A 15,496-nucleotide genomic window follows, 5' to 3' on the forward strand; every position below is an offset into this window, starting at 1 on the left:
CAGTGCACTTCTTTCGATGAATTCTACCTGCATGAAAAATTTCATGGTAAGTTTTGACACGCTGGATTGGACCATTCCCTTGTTGGTTCCAGAAACATGATGTAAAATTTAAATGTGTTTTTTGTGTTGACTGTGTCAAGACTCGTGCACGTGTCATGATACATTGTGTATTTTCCCTAAATTGTGTGCCACAAAAAATATACTTTATATTAAAAGCAAAGATTCCAAGACTTACCAAGCGGGAAAGCGCCGGTAGATAGGCACAATGAATAAAACACACAAACACACACACAGAATTTCGAGCTTTTGCAACCGGCGGCTGCTTCGTCAGGAAAGAGGGAAGGAAAAGGAAAGATGAAAGGATGTGGGTTTTAAGGGAGAGGGTAAGGAGTCATTCCAATCCCGGGAGCGGAAAGACTTACCTTAGGGAGAAAAAAGGATAGGTATATACGCACGCACGCACGCACGCACGCACACACACACCAATCCATACATACACAGACAGATCCGAGCTTTACACAATATTTTATGTATGAGCTCTTAACAGGCAGATTTTGGTTAAAATTTTTACTCCTCCATCACTCTCAAAACACACAGTTCAGTTTGAAAGTGAAAAACATATTGGTTTCCTTCATCTCTGTCTTCCAAATGTCTTTCTGGTACAGCAGTGTATTTGTAGTTACTGTATCAGTATCTTTTCTTCAAAATGTGACTCACTATTGAACTAAAAATTTGATAATCATGGAATGGATTGTATCTGCATAGTTAACTAGATCCAAATCCAACAATGAGCTTCAGTAATGACATCACAATTTACTTCTGGACTACTATTCTCATAATCTATGACAGACTCTTTTTAGAAAAAGGCAATAGGACATTTATGTCTCATTATTAATTTTTACACTTCTGCATATATATTCGACACCATTCAAGTTCCATGTGTGCATTGCTACTCTTCAAACATCTAGCATGAAAGAGCCTTTTCATACAAATGAAATGGCAGAGTAGTAAAAATCAAGCGATGTCATGGAGTGTGTTTAGGTTCGGCTACAGTCTAACAAGGACATGAGGAAAGTGCAGATCACTATAGTTTCATATGATATTAATTCGTACCAAATAATAATTCAGTGTGCCACTTTCTGGATTCAAAACAAACCATCGATACTGCCATCCTTTAACAACATTTGTATACTTATTCAACTGGCCCTCATACTGATGTCTTAATTTCTCAGATGTCAGTTCTGACCTGAAACAAAACAGAAGATGGAATAAGAAGTATGGTAACAACAAGAGGATCAATAGGAGTAGCAGTAGTAGTAGTAGTAGTAGTAGTAGTAGTAAGTAGGAGGAGGAGGACTCAAGCCCCTTCTAATTCATTATTATTCACACTCAAAATAATGTGCGACTAATTTGCATGGTTACTTGTAAATTTTGTTAGTATCCACACCCAAGAACTGCAAAGGTATTAGTCACAGTACTAGTACAGACAAAGATTTTGCAATCGAATTTGCATGTGAAAGTTTGGCCATGAAGTGCCCCTGTCTGCACAGTTACCCACATCTGAAAATAGTTTCTTTAGCTAAAGCAAATGATGTGACAAATCTGAGAAGTCCTGCCACAAGATAACTGTTTGGCCAAAACTAGTTGTGTACTTAAGATAAAATTTTGAACCGTTTTAAGAAGTATGGTATAAAAATTTCTTTTTGCTCAAAAAACATATTATAAAAGGTAAGTGGACACAATAAAGAAAAAAACTGCTGGCAATTTATCAAAACTCTGGTATTTATACACTAAGATATTGAGATTGTGATAATGCAACAGGAAAACTGAAAAGAATTTTGTCATCAGGTGTAAACAGCACACAGAAAAGATGAAGGCTGTTAAGCTAATATCTGGGTCGCACTTAAGAACATCAAATCACATTGCAATACGTAATTACGGTAACTTACACTTTCTCCCCAGACTTCAGAAGGGAAACCTAATAAATTTGCTAGAAGAAATAGAAATATTCAGTCTACTTTACAACACAAAAGATTTTAATCACACTTTCCTTTAGAACTTCTTTCAAGGTGTAATTAAAAATAAATTCTTCATATGTGACGTTTTAAGTCATCTCATACCTAACTGGCTTTCTGTTACATTTAATGGCTTTAAACAGTATTTACCACATATTATCAATCATTTGTAATAAGAAACTAGACAACATCTGTGGATGGATTATAAGTTGGAGATACACAATAAGGTGAAATATTTATTTCACAACTGGTAGCTATATTCCATCTGTTATTACTGTATTTATAAATTTTGTTTCTTTAGTATTGCAACATATTTTACTATATCCGAGAAGTTATGTAATAACTTTTCTTACTACAGGCTATCTGAAGACGAACATAAGGTCAAAATGTGTACTGACGTGACAAATTAAACACAATTGTAATTGTGGATAAACTTTCTACATGTGCTAAGATCATTTTTATTTCCATTTTTAATTCAGTCCTAGAACAGGTTTCCCTAATGAATCTCTCACTCCCTTCCAAATACCATTTTCCAGAGGTGAATAGTGCAGAAATCCAGTAGATTGTGTGTGTGAGGCATCTAGACTTCTCAATAAAATTAGATCAAATATTAGAATAGAGAAAAATCTAAAGAAACACCAAAATTTCCAAGTTACTTAGAATTATCATTTTGAAAATGTTTACCTTTGATTGTGAGCCATAGTATACACGCACAGTCACGCAGGAGTCTTTGGCATTTCCTGTAAGGAACAGAACAGCACATAAGGTAAGAAGAAACTGGCTCACTACATGACAGCACAAAGTTGTTTTAATGCATTCTCTCTCTCTCTCTCTCTCTCTCTCTCTCTCTGACAGACAGACGAGAGAGAGAGAGAGAGAGAGAGAGAGAGAGAGAGAGAGAGAGAGAGATCATGCAGGTATCTCACCTGCCTTTTCTGATCTGTTGCAGAAGTGATATCCTTATGTTTTTAAAGCTTCCACTAGTTTCAATCAGGGTCTTCTTGACTAAAATGTTTGCTGCTTTTCTATTGGCTTCTCCTTGTAAATATTTAGACTGTTCACCTGAATTATTTTGGTTCCTGTACACCAAGAGATCAATGGCATTAGTAACTTTTAACCTATAATACATAACATTATTATTCCGTTCAGGATATGAAAACACTATATGCATTTATTAAACATTATATCCACTTTATGAAGCTATTGAGAATCCCCGTAACACAAATGAAAGCAGTCTGCAGTCAAAACATATGTAGCACAACCGAGTATTGCTGTGAAGAGAGCAGGAAACATGATACTCCATTTTGATTACGATAATTATCATGTTTGCCATTAATCATGTTCTACTGGTCATCACAAACAAAAACCAAGTAACATTTTTCAAAATTTAAGTGTCATCATGAAATCCCCAGCAAGATAACAGCACCAGTACTCTGCCTATGTTTTATATACGGTATTATTCCAAACCTGATACTGAAGCAATTTCACACCATAAAGTATCCACTGTATCTTGTATACAATTGCTATATAAACCCCTAAGACATTTGTGACTACTGTCTCAACTGTGCAAACCACATTGGCAACAATCCATTTCCTTCGATGGAATCTAGTAAAATCTGTCACTATAGCAATCCACAATCGTCACAGAACACTTCAGAAATACTACAAGAGGAAAATGAAAATCAGAAAACTAAGTACCATCAGTCATTGCCATTTCCATGCACAGCTTGTAGCAGGAGTGATAACAAAACATTTACTTTGTAATGGAGTATACACAATCTCACCAAAACATTGAAACTGTGTGCTGCATCAGAAATCAAAATTGGATCATTGTATTTCATGTTCAGTGCTCTATTATTTGAACTATATAATTACATGATTTGGTATGTAGAACATCCGCAACTGAGAAGCATGATTAATTTAAAGAGATCTGCTTCGGTTGTACTAATGATTATTCAAACTATGACTGATGTCGGAATATTAAAATCCCTTCTTCAGGTGAATAAAAATATTGTATTTGGGGATGCATAATATGGGGTCAGGCCAGTCAGTGCAGTGATTCTAAATCATTGCATCTAGGCGGAAACTGTCTGCCGTCTGACAGCTGCATGGTATGAGTGCCAACCATGACTGTCCAACGTGGTCAACATGGTTGACATTCGTGTGTGTAGCTGCCCAACGGCCGACAGATTTTGCCGAGATGCAGTGATCTGGTGCTCCTGCACTGACTAGCCCAACTGCACATTGTGTGTATACAATGGGATTTCACTACCCCGAAACCAGATGTGGTTTGAATAATTGTTAGGACAACTGAAGTTGATCTCTTTAAATTAATTATATGAGTACAGTTCAAGACCTAACAGAGAACTACAATAAGTCCACATCTCTATGATTTTTTTCTAAATTCAAGTGAAGCTATCTCATGCACCTCACTAGAAAAACAATACTGGAAGCCATGATAAGGCAAACTATACCTTCCACAACCTTGTAGTGCAGTTCCAGAATGAAACTTTCATACTACAGCAGAAACTGGATTAAACTGGAAAGACCAAAAATCCTGTTTGAAGGACTGTCCAGTATAGTTTTCATCCGTCATGGAGGTTTATAAAAGTACTCATTCTGCTCTGCTAGTGAAAGTTTCTTTGCTGGAACCATTCCTTCATAGACTATAGGCAAGTGTCTCTCTCTCTCTCTCTCTCTCTCTCTCTCTCTCTCTCTCTCTCTCTCTCTCTCTCTCTCCCCGTCTCTCAAGAAGCCAGCCATTGGTCATCCGCCTGTGTCCAATCCCCAAATAAGTGAGGAAAAATTCACTCCATTTATATGGACAGAAGGATATCTGCCACACCTAAGTAGCCGCCTTTATCAGCCACACCATTTCTACTCATAGTTTTTCCCCATGGTGCTCTATTTCAGTAGTAAAGTGATAACATGTATGGGAGTGGCCCATTAAGCAACAGCATGCTTCTTTGGCTGCCATACTTGCTAGTTAGCTAATTTCCTTCAATTTCCACGTTCCCAAATATGTCGCAGAATAACACCTATTTCTGAAAGCTTTTGCAGGTATGGCGAGGAGTCCAGAATGTTCTGCATTATTTCAGCATCTATTCCGCCTGGTAGATGAATCCAGACAGAGAAGTGTTACTGGAATGATGGTCATCAGTAACTTCCCACTGAGAAAAATATGCTAGATGTGGAGATCAGAATGAAATGTGTATGACTGAGGATAATTCAGCAACAGTACTGAAGTAGGTGGTGTTGAGAGTGCTATGGATTCAGAACTCCTGTGGCTTCTCAACAACTCTGTCCCTAGGGCAAGTAGATTATGAGACCCATAGCACATTTTGTATATTGAAATCACCCACTAAGATAAATAGTGGGGGAAGTTTTATTATAACGTCTATGAATGCCTCTTAGTCCAGTATTTCTTGTGAAGTTAAATACAGAAAGCATATGATTTAATCTTTGTGGCACATAAATTACAGACAGACAGATGACAGACAGAGAGAGAGAGAGAGAGAGAGAGAGAGAGAGAGAGAGAGAGAGAGAGAGAGAGTGTGTGTTTTTGGATCTGATGGGCGCCCAATGACCACGTTGTATCACATGTACTCTCACATGCACTAAAACCAATTAGGACAAAAGAGAGCTAATCAAGAAATTAAAACAGAGAAAAAACATAACACAGAAGAACTAACAGGAAATCGCAGGGAAATGTGACTGGCTGACCACTTACAAAAATCTAAGGTGAGCCAGCTACCCTTTGACACATTATCATCATCTCCCTAAAATCTTGTTAAAAATGTTGGACAATTCACAAAACTTTAAAACCCTAACCACATTTGTTTGATCTTTACATAAAATAGACGGCAAATCCACAGCAGTCGGCTGGCTGGAAAACAAAATGCAGTCCACCGTGATCTCAACGCCACAAGCACCACACATTGGAGGGTCGTCTTGCCGGATTAAGAATGTGTCATAGGACTGTGGCCTATGCAAAGATGAGTAAGAACCACCTCATCCCACGAACTTGGCTGGAAGGAAGTACTCCACGGCCGAGTTGTAGGTTTGATGACACGGAGCTTGTTATCAGTCACTGCCAGCCACTTGTCTTCCCATCAACACGTGACTTTGTATCTGTAAAAACAGCTACAGGGTTGTGGTATTCAGATAAAATATCAGAGAATATTACATTAAACATGGAAGCAGGAGTGCTGTCTCTCCTGTACTGCACCAAATCTAAAATCACTCTGGGCCTCTCCAGTAACCATGGGGTGAGGGGGTTAAAACCCGGGATTTGGGATCATACTGGCCCCACACAGACTCCAGCACACGCTGCATATGGATCCCAAATGGCATCGTGGTTTGTGGATGGTTGGAAAAAAGGTGTTCCAGAGATGGACTAGCAACAGTATGGTGTGCAGATGAAGTTCGAGCTGCAAGGAACATACATGCCTGACACACCATGAGGAGCTGGTGCTGGATGGTAAGTGGTGGTTCCCCTGCCTCAGCACAGATGCTAGCTATGGGACTGGTCCAATAAACACCTGTAGCCAGCCGAATCCCCTTATGATGGACAGTGTCAATGATCCGCAAGTAAGAGGGTCTCACTGGCCCATACACCATGCAACCATATTCCAGCTGCCAACGCACAAAAGCCCAATAAAACTGCAGGAGACATGGCCTCTCTGCCCCCCAAGGTCTGTGGCTAAGGCACTTGATGGTGATCAGTGCCTTCAGGGTTCTGGCTTTCGGGTCTCGTAGGTGTGGTAACCACAACAGTCTGGAGTCCCACTGGACTGTAAGTTGCAACTGACTGTAGACATGATACTGTTGATGGCTATGGCAGAAAGGGTAACACTTAAAACACTGCCCTGAGGAACACCATACTCCTGCTCAAATCGATCAGACAGCATGTCACCAACTCGGGTCCTAAAATACCGCTGAGACAGGAAAGACCGTAAAAAGATGAGGAGGTGGTCACATAAGCCCCATTGATGGAGTTGTGTGAGAACACAGTGGCTCCAAGTAGTATTGTACACCTTACTTATATTGAAGAATATGTCAATACAGTGTTGTTTACGGAGGAAAGCCTGCTGAATAGCCACCTCCAGGAGGGTCAGATTGTCAACAGTGGACTGAAATCTTTGGAATCCACACTGAGAGTGAATAAGGAGTTACCTGGTCTCTAACAAACAGACCAGAGGACGGTTAACCATTCACTCCAGGGTGTTTCCTACAGAGTATTAATCCTTATGGATATAAAAAGGGGACACTTTTTCAAATGTCTCATCCTTCCTCTTTATCACCAGAAACACATTGTTATTCATGACCCCATGACCCCTATTACTTCAGTCCAAAGTATTCTTATTATCAGATGGGCTACCCTATCTCATTCTTTTGGATGAATAGGCATGAATACTCCAAGGCAATATACCCTTCCTGCTGGGAGGAGAAGAAGAGGATTTCAACGGTTCCATCTCGATATGCATCCTCTGCTGCTGAAGGAACAGCATTTTGTCTTTTATTAACTGGGTAGTTTCTCTCCTGGGTACATTTGTTGCAAATGCTTGAAGTGCACTTTTTCTTTGCTCTGAAGCTGCCTCATCTGTTTGATTGTCTTCGGGTTCAGATGGAGCTCTGCAGTAAACACAGTGTATTCAATGCGAAGGCAAATTCTGAAGACACAGTTGGGAAACATGACCAACAGCCAAAGGAGTCCTCTTGCTTTGTGTTATTACGAGGTGATTTCAAGTTCTAAGGCCTCCAATTTTTTTTCTAATTAACTACTCACCCGAAATCGATGAAACTGGCATTACTTCTCGACATAATCGCCCTGCAGACGTACACATTTTTCACAACGCTGATGCCATGATTCCATGGCAGCGGCGAAGGCTTCTTTAGGAGTCTGTTTTGACCACTGGAAAATTGCTGAGGCAATAGCAGCACGGCTGGTGAATGCGCGGCCACGGAGAGTGTCTTTCATTGTTGGAAAAAGCCAAAAGTCACTAGGAGCCAAGTCAGGTGAGTAGGGAGCATGAGGAATCACTTCAAAGTTGTTATCACGAAGAAACTGTTGTGTAACGTTAGCTCAATGTGTGGGTGCATTGTCTTGGTGAAACAGCACACGCGCAGCCCTTCCCAGACGTTTTTGTTGCAGTGCAGGAAGGAATTTGTTTTTGAAAACATTCACCTGTTACTGTAGTGCCCTTTGGAACACAATGGATAAGGATTATGCCCTCGCTGTCACAGAACATGGACACCATCATTTTTTCAGCACTGGTGGTTACCCGAAATTTTTTGGTGGCGGTGAATCTGTGTGCTTCCATTGAGCTGACTGGCGCTTTGTTTCTGGGTTGAAAAATGGCATCCACGCCTCATCCATTGTCACAACCGACAAAAAGAAAGTCCCATTCATGCTGTCGTTGCGCGTCAACATTACTTGGCAACATGCCACACAGGCAGCCATGTGGTCGTCCGTCAGCATTCGTGGTACCCACCTGGATGACACTTTTCGCATTTTCAGGTCGTCATGCAGGATTGTGTGCACAGAACCCACAGAAATGCCAACTCTGGAGGCGATCTGTTCAAAAGTCATTCGGCGATCCCCAAAAAGAATTCTCTCCACTTTCTCAATCATGTCGTAAGAACGGCTTGTGCGAGCCCGAGGTTGTTTCGGTTTGTTGTCACACGATGTTCTGCTTTCATTAAACTGTCGCAACCACGAATGCACTTTCGACACATCCATAACTCCATCACCACGTCTCCTTCAACTGTCGATGAATTTCAATTGGTTTCACACCACGCAAATACAGAAAACAAATGATTGCACGCTGTTCAAGTAAGGAAAACGTAGCCATTTTAAGTATTTAAAACAGTTCTCATTCTTGCCGCTGGCGGTAAAATTCCATCTGCCGTACGGTGCTGCCATCTCTGGGATGTATTGACAATGAACACGGCCTCATTTTAAAACAATGCACATGTTTCTATCTCTTTCCAGTCCGGAGAAAAAAAATTGGAGGCCTTAGAACTTGAATGCACCTCGTAGTGTTCACACTCCTAAAACTGTGATGCCTACCTAAAATTTTATGTAACAAAGATTGGAATGAAAAATCTGGAGTGTAATCTTCCTTAAAATTTTGTCAAATCTAAAATAATTCTAGGCCTTTTTAAGAGCCAAGGTGAAGATCTGTCTCCATGGGCAAACTGCATCATGGCACGCCTCAGTCCACCAAGGGACTCCGAGTGGTAATGAGGAAGTACGAGGAATGGAGAGTCTGCTGCAGTAAGGATAATGTTTGTGAGGTATTCTACCTGGTCATCACAACTGGAGAAATCTTGTTCTTCTAAGGTCACCAAAGAGGAGTGAACCCACCAGTCAGCCTTACTAAGCTGCTATTTGGGTGTATACAGAAGTGGGGTAGGAGTCAGCAAACGGATAGCACATGGGAAATGGTCGCTCGAGTAGGGCTCAGAAAGAACAGACCACTCAAGATGATGGGCAAGTTAGGCAGCACAGAAGGATAGGTCCAAATCGGACTAGGTGTGCAAGGAGTCAGAAAGGAAAGTAGATGCTCCAGAGTTAAGGCACAAGAGGTTGAGTTGATCAAGATCAGCCAAGAGGGCACCTCTCTGACAGGTTTTGGGAGAACTCCAAACGGGATTATGTGCATTAAAGTCACCGAGTAGCAGAATGGGGCAGGGTGCTCATCAATAAGCTGAAGGAAGTCTGCCCTGGTGACATCGAATGATGGAGGAACATAAATAGTACAGAGGGAAACAGTCATGTAGGGAAGAAAAGGCGAACTGCAACAGCTTGAAGATGAGTAGTCAGGGAGATGGGTTGACTATGAATGTCATCCCATATGAGCAGCCTGACGCTGCCATGAGATGGAATGCTGACCTCAGGAGGAAGGTCAAAACAAACCAGGAAGAAATGTGAAAGCTCAAAACGGTCACGAGGGAGCAATTTCGTTTCCTGAAGGCAAAGTACATGAGGATGCTAAAAGCAGCCATAAATCCTCTTTGTGGGACCAAAGGCCACAAACGACCCATTGGAGGGGAGTCATGATGGGGAACAGGTGTAGAGGTTTCACCTCAGCAGCGACGGAGTGAGAGCCTGTGAAGAGTCACTGCTACAGGGCGCAGAAGCAGGACGATCCTGCTCCATGGGGTCTACAGAAGCATCGGCTTGCTTGTGCTGTCCGTCTGTGGAGCCCAACGCTGAAAAACGATTGGTGGTACGCACTGGTGGCACGGAGACTGGCCGGACCAAGGTATCACGTGGCAACACTGTCGAAGAAGATCTTCGAGTCAGCAAAGGAGAAGACTGTTTACCTTTGTTGGACTTCTTCGAGCCTTTCTGGTTAGAAGAAGACTCGGGTGTTGTTTGGCTGGAGAGACGTAGGAAGTCTTTATGGGAGTACTCCTCCTGTCCTTTCCGGCCTACCGATTGCGTACCTGGTGGCTTCGCCCCTTGGGGTGACAGTATGATAGCATGTTGCACAGCTGGACAGCAGGACAGGGAAATGGCGATGCGACATTGACACAGGGCAATTTCATAACCTCAGAGCTGAATTTGAGGTTGCATGTCTGCACGGCAATGTGCTTCATGGAACGAGGGGTAACAAGAACAGAACTATAGGCACCTGACGGGAGAACACAGGGTTTCCGACTAGCCAATAACTTGAAAGTGACCGGGTAAGGCACTTTTTCCTTTGCCTGGATCTCTTACACAGCCCACTCATCAAGATACATGGGACAATCCTGAGAGGATTGGCTGCCATTGCAGTTGATACAGTGGGGAGAAGGAGATGGACAGTCACCCACAAGTGCATTCCTAACACAGGTGACACATTTGGTTGGGTGTCGACAAGACATTCTAGTGTGGTTGAAACAATGACACTTGTATCAGCACATCGGGTTCAGAATGTATGCTCGGACTGTGATAATTTCATAGCCTGCTTTGATCTTGGACGGAAGCACCGCTCTGTCAAAATTGAGAAAAAGAATGTGGGTGGGCACTAAGGAGGAATATACCTTTTTCATCACCCGATAGATGGCAATGACACCCTTATCAGAGAGGTAAGATTGGATTTCGGCCTCGGTCAGACCATCGAGTAGCCTAGTGTAAATAACACCACGGGAAGAATTCATAGTTCTATGGGCCTCTACATGAATAGAGTAGCTGTGGAGAAACAAGGCAGCAAGCAGTTGTGCTTGAGAATAAGAAGTAGTCTCCAAAAGCAAAGTGCCATTCTGAAAACGAGAGTAGGATTTCACAAGGCCAACAACTGCATCAACACCTTTCTGAATAATAAATGAGTTTATTGTGGCAAAGGACTGACCGTCTTCAGTATTTGAGACCATGAGGAACCGCAGTGCAGCAGGAATGGTCTTTCAATCATTAGCCTCATTATGCTTACGTTTCCAAGACATTGATTGTGAAGGTGATTGGCTGACAGTGAGAAAAGCCCCATGATTGCCAGCATCTCTGACTGCACTCTCCTACCAACTGAATTGTTCACACTTCAGGTCACACCTCCCCAACACCTGACACAGGGACCAATCGACAATATGGGAAGGTAGCAGCTCAGGCAATCACCCCACCCTGGGCCTGGCCTATACCAGGGGGTACATGCGAAACCTACCTGTTGACCTGGGACTGGGAATTGTGTGTTACCCAATCACCTGTTACATGTCACACATGTGGGCCAGCCCTCAGGAGCACACAGGGAGGAAGAAGAAAAGGAGGAACCTCAAATGCTAAAGCGAAGGAACGAGAGGAGAAGGGAAACACAGAAAGGAAAACGAAGCGAAAAACAGTAATGAGACTGTTCTTATGTCAGTGGCAGACAATGCAGAACATCCCCAATAACACCCCAGACATGTTTCCCAAGGGAGAGGAAAAAGAATAGCAAGAGGATAGACATGCATCATGGAGGGGAAAAAATGCGGCAAAGGCTGGGGCCCTCTGGTAGCCAAGCACAAACCCACGAAAGTGTGGTGAGGCCCCTGGGGAGATTGTTAATATTTCATTGCCTGATCCATTGTCTCATGGTCACAGGGCCTGATAGAATTTTGGCTTTATTGTTTGGCCTTTTTTGTCCCCAATTCGGATTTTTGATATGGAGGTAAGGCTGCTTCAAAAGAAACATTTTTTATTCTCTTTTTCTGCCTGCCATGAGGTTTTTTATTCTTCCTGGCAGTAGATTCTGCTGGCATCATTATTTTGGTTGTAGGAAAGCTTGGCTGTCTCACCAGTAATGCAGGTTTGCAACTACATTTACAATTGCAGGTCGCTGTGCTCTGTTTACTGCAGTGTCAGCTGCCATCCGATCAGCTGCACTTTCAAATGTGTGTGTCGCCAGTTGCGCCACTGCGTTTCCTATAGCCACCACTGTGGCATGAGCGCACTGCCATGAATGTTAGATCGCTGCTAATGAAATGCAAGCATCCCCTCTTCACAGCTTAAGTTTGAACTTTCATGCATTAATGCACTAACCCCATTTTGTGTGTTAATCAGTTCAACAACATTTACAGACTTTCACAGTGGCCAGGGCTCATGACCTACTGAATAGTTATTGTATTGAAGACAGAATGATTTGTAAATTTGCAGTATCTGTATATGTTTCAACATTCAAAGCTATTGTTAGCAACTAATGTTACAACTACAGCAACAAAGCTATGTATTATTTTTACTGTTTCATATTAGATGTAGAATAAATTAATATCTGAATTCTATGTTCACAAACAGCACCTGTTCCACACTCCTGTATCCACGTACTTCAGAAAGGCTCTCCCAATCTCAAAATTCATGAAAGTGCTCTACTGCGCACGTGGAAACAGAGAACAGTTTTTCGCAACATGGAAAGGACAACTGTATTCACAGAACACACTGCAAACTATGGATTACATAGTAAATTTGTAACCAGTCGCTGTCTTTTCACTAGATACCAGAGCTTCTGTCACATTGCTTAACCTAGGTACATAGGAAAAAATTAGCCAACAACAGTAGCAAACATCAAATCTACATCTCACTGCTTACAGTGACAGCATTTCAGTGCTTGAGACATGCCACTTAGTAACAAAATACAAAAACATGATTAAGGAAGCCCCTTTTACCGTAGCCCAACCACACAAGAGCCCAAATATTTTCGGCATGAATGTGTTGGATTCTTTCACATTGAACATAAAGGACAATGTGTGTGCCACTGACAGAAGTTTTCCATGCCGCAGTTCAACATCTATCTGGTAAGTATCAACATTTGTCCAACGGTACTGTAGGATGTGCAATAGGTTTTATGCTCACATTACAGTGAATGCTAATGTGCAACACAGATTTTGCCGCGCACGTCCTGTGCCACATGCATTATGTGACAATGTGGCTACAGAGCCTGGAATCCATTGGTGTCTTAAAACCTATTTCAGCAAGTCAGTGGGCATCACCTTTAGTTGTCATTCGTAAGCCAAATGGGAAGATTCATCTTTGTGTGCATGGTAAATTCACAGGCAGTCACTGATTCCTACCCAAAAATTAGTCTTTCAGAAGCCGATCTTCAATTACCATTGGACAGAGAGACAAAGAAAATGTATGTTGTGAATGTCAGCTAGTTTGAATACCAACACCTGTGTCTGCATTATTTCAAAAATGTCTTGAACAAGTGATGTCCAAGATGCCTTATTGTTTTCGTTGTCTTGGTGACAATCATCCCTGGACAATCAGGAAAACAACATCTTAAAAATTTGAACTGTCTTTTTCAAGTTTTAACTAAGGAGAGCCTCAAATGTAAATTGCAGAAATGTTCTTTTTTCAACACAATGACTGAATACTTGGGACATATCATCAACACCAATGGTGCTCATCCTTTGAAGAAACACTTACAAGCAATTCAGCAAATGCCATCTCTTAAGAATTTACACGAACTGCAAGCTGTTCTTGGAAAATTGATTTACTATGTAAAGTTCATCCCTAATGTGGCGCAAATTGCTGTGCCTCTAAACCGTCTCACAGATGTAAAAATGTCCTATTCCATAGGACAAAAGACTGTAGCTTTGTTGTTCAAAGACTGAGAAATGCACTGCTTCATCAATCTTGTCTTATACACTACAATCTACTCAAACCCCTTGTGCTTGCAGTCGATGCCTCATCCCAGGGCACTGTGACAGTTTTATCCCACAAAACTCACAAATCAAAATGTCCCAATGGCATTTGATTCCAAAACTTTGAACAGTGCTCAGATTAACTATAGTCATCTCAAGAAGGAAGCCCTGGCTGTAATAAAGGCTGTCACCAAATTTCATCATTACATGTATGACAGAAGATTTTTCTTAGTCACGGACCATACGCCTCTTACTTTGTTCCTTCATCTGTCAAAACAGATTCCTGACCGGATGGCACAAGAGCTTCAATGCTGGTTGCTATTACTGTCAAATCATCAGTATGAAATTCAGTATTATCCGACAGCACAACACAAACAGGCTGACACATTGTCTCATTTACCTGGCAGCACAGATGCAGCATTTGACGTATTGGAAGCTTCTTGTTTAGATATTGATTCTTCTGATTCACAAGTACTAGATTCTTTTTCTTATTGATTCACGGTGGATCGCAGAACCCATGTACCATGACCAGTCACGATGATTGCAAAAGAGTTGCAAAGGTTGGACACGCTCTCAGAAATCTGTTCCAGATCCCTTAGAGCAAAGATACTTTGTGCATCACACCTGTTTATCTCTTCTGAATTATGTGATTCTGCTTCACATGCCTAACTAACAGGCATAAGCATTAATCCCCACCTCGTTGCAACAGCAGGTGTTAAGTCTTCTACATAGAAGTCGTTGGGGAACAGTTTGCACTAAGAAGCTGGCATGCCAACATTGTATGTGGCTTGGTTTAGATAAGCAAATAGGACATGTGACAGCACAATGTTACACTTGTGCGGACAATTAGGCCACTCCTGGCCCATTCTGGTACTCTATGGCAATGCCTCCATACAGCCTTTGCTGGCACTTTCTGGCAAACACGTTGGTTAAATATCGTTGATGCCTACAGCAAATACCATTTTGTTATCTCAATACATCTGACGAGTGCTGTCAGCACAATCAAGGTGCTCGCTTCTGTATTATCTCTCTAAGACTTGCCGTAAACAATTTTCTCTGACAATGGACCTCATTTTACTTCCAAGGAATTTGCACAAATACACAAACACAACAGAATACAGCATGTCGAGACAGTTACATTCTCACCACAGTCTAACAGCGAGACTGAATGTTTCATTTGAAGATTCAAGATGCAAATATCAAAACTACAAGTTTCACATTTACATAAAAATTCCTTACTGATGTTTATGATTCATACTGTACTCAGCCTGATCCTCACATTTCGTCAGCAGAATTTTTGCATGGGAGACGCTATCAGACCTTGCTGCATTTGTTTCGTCCTTATCTCTCTGTTCCAGTTTCAAACTTCACCATGAAATTTCACT

The 15,496-nt window shown here is 41.7% G+C and overlaps 1 protein-coding gene across 14 annotated transcripts in view; it reads right to left on the minus strand.

The window, feature by feature from the left end:
• LOC126297783 (oxysterol-binding protein-related protein 11-like) overlaps window positions 1-15,496 on the minus strand; it is a 181,463-nt gene that overhangs the window by 129,084 nt on the left and 36,883 nt on the right. For 5 of the 14 annotated variants that reach the window (XM_049988973.1, XM_049988970.1, XM_049988966.1 and 2 more), the window contains 3 exons: window positions 2,946-3,094; window positions 2,700-2,755; window positions 1,114-1,246 (listed from right to left, as the gene is read on the minus strand). In XM_049988973.1, coding sequence (XP_049844930.1) covers window positions 1,114-1,246; window positions 2,700-2,716 — 150 coding nt within the window. In that variant the 5' untranslated portion in view covers window positions 2,717-2,755; window positions 2,946-3,094. Of the gene's footprint in view, window positions 1-1,113; window positions 1,247-2,699; window positions 2,756-2,941; window positions 3,095-15,496 lie in introns of all 14 variants that reach the window. The other 9 variants (XM_049988979.1, XM_049988971.1, XM_049988972.1 and 6 more) reach the window with 2 other exon arrangements.

This window comes from Schistocerca gregaria, chromosome X, assembly GCF_023897955.1.
Source record: "Schistocerca gregaria isolate iqSchGreg1 chromosome X, iqSchGreg1.2, whole genome shotgun sequence".
Classification (NCBI taxonomy): Eukaryota; Metazoa; Arthropoda; class Insecta; order Orthoptera; family Acrididae; genus Schistocerca; species Schistocerca gregaria.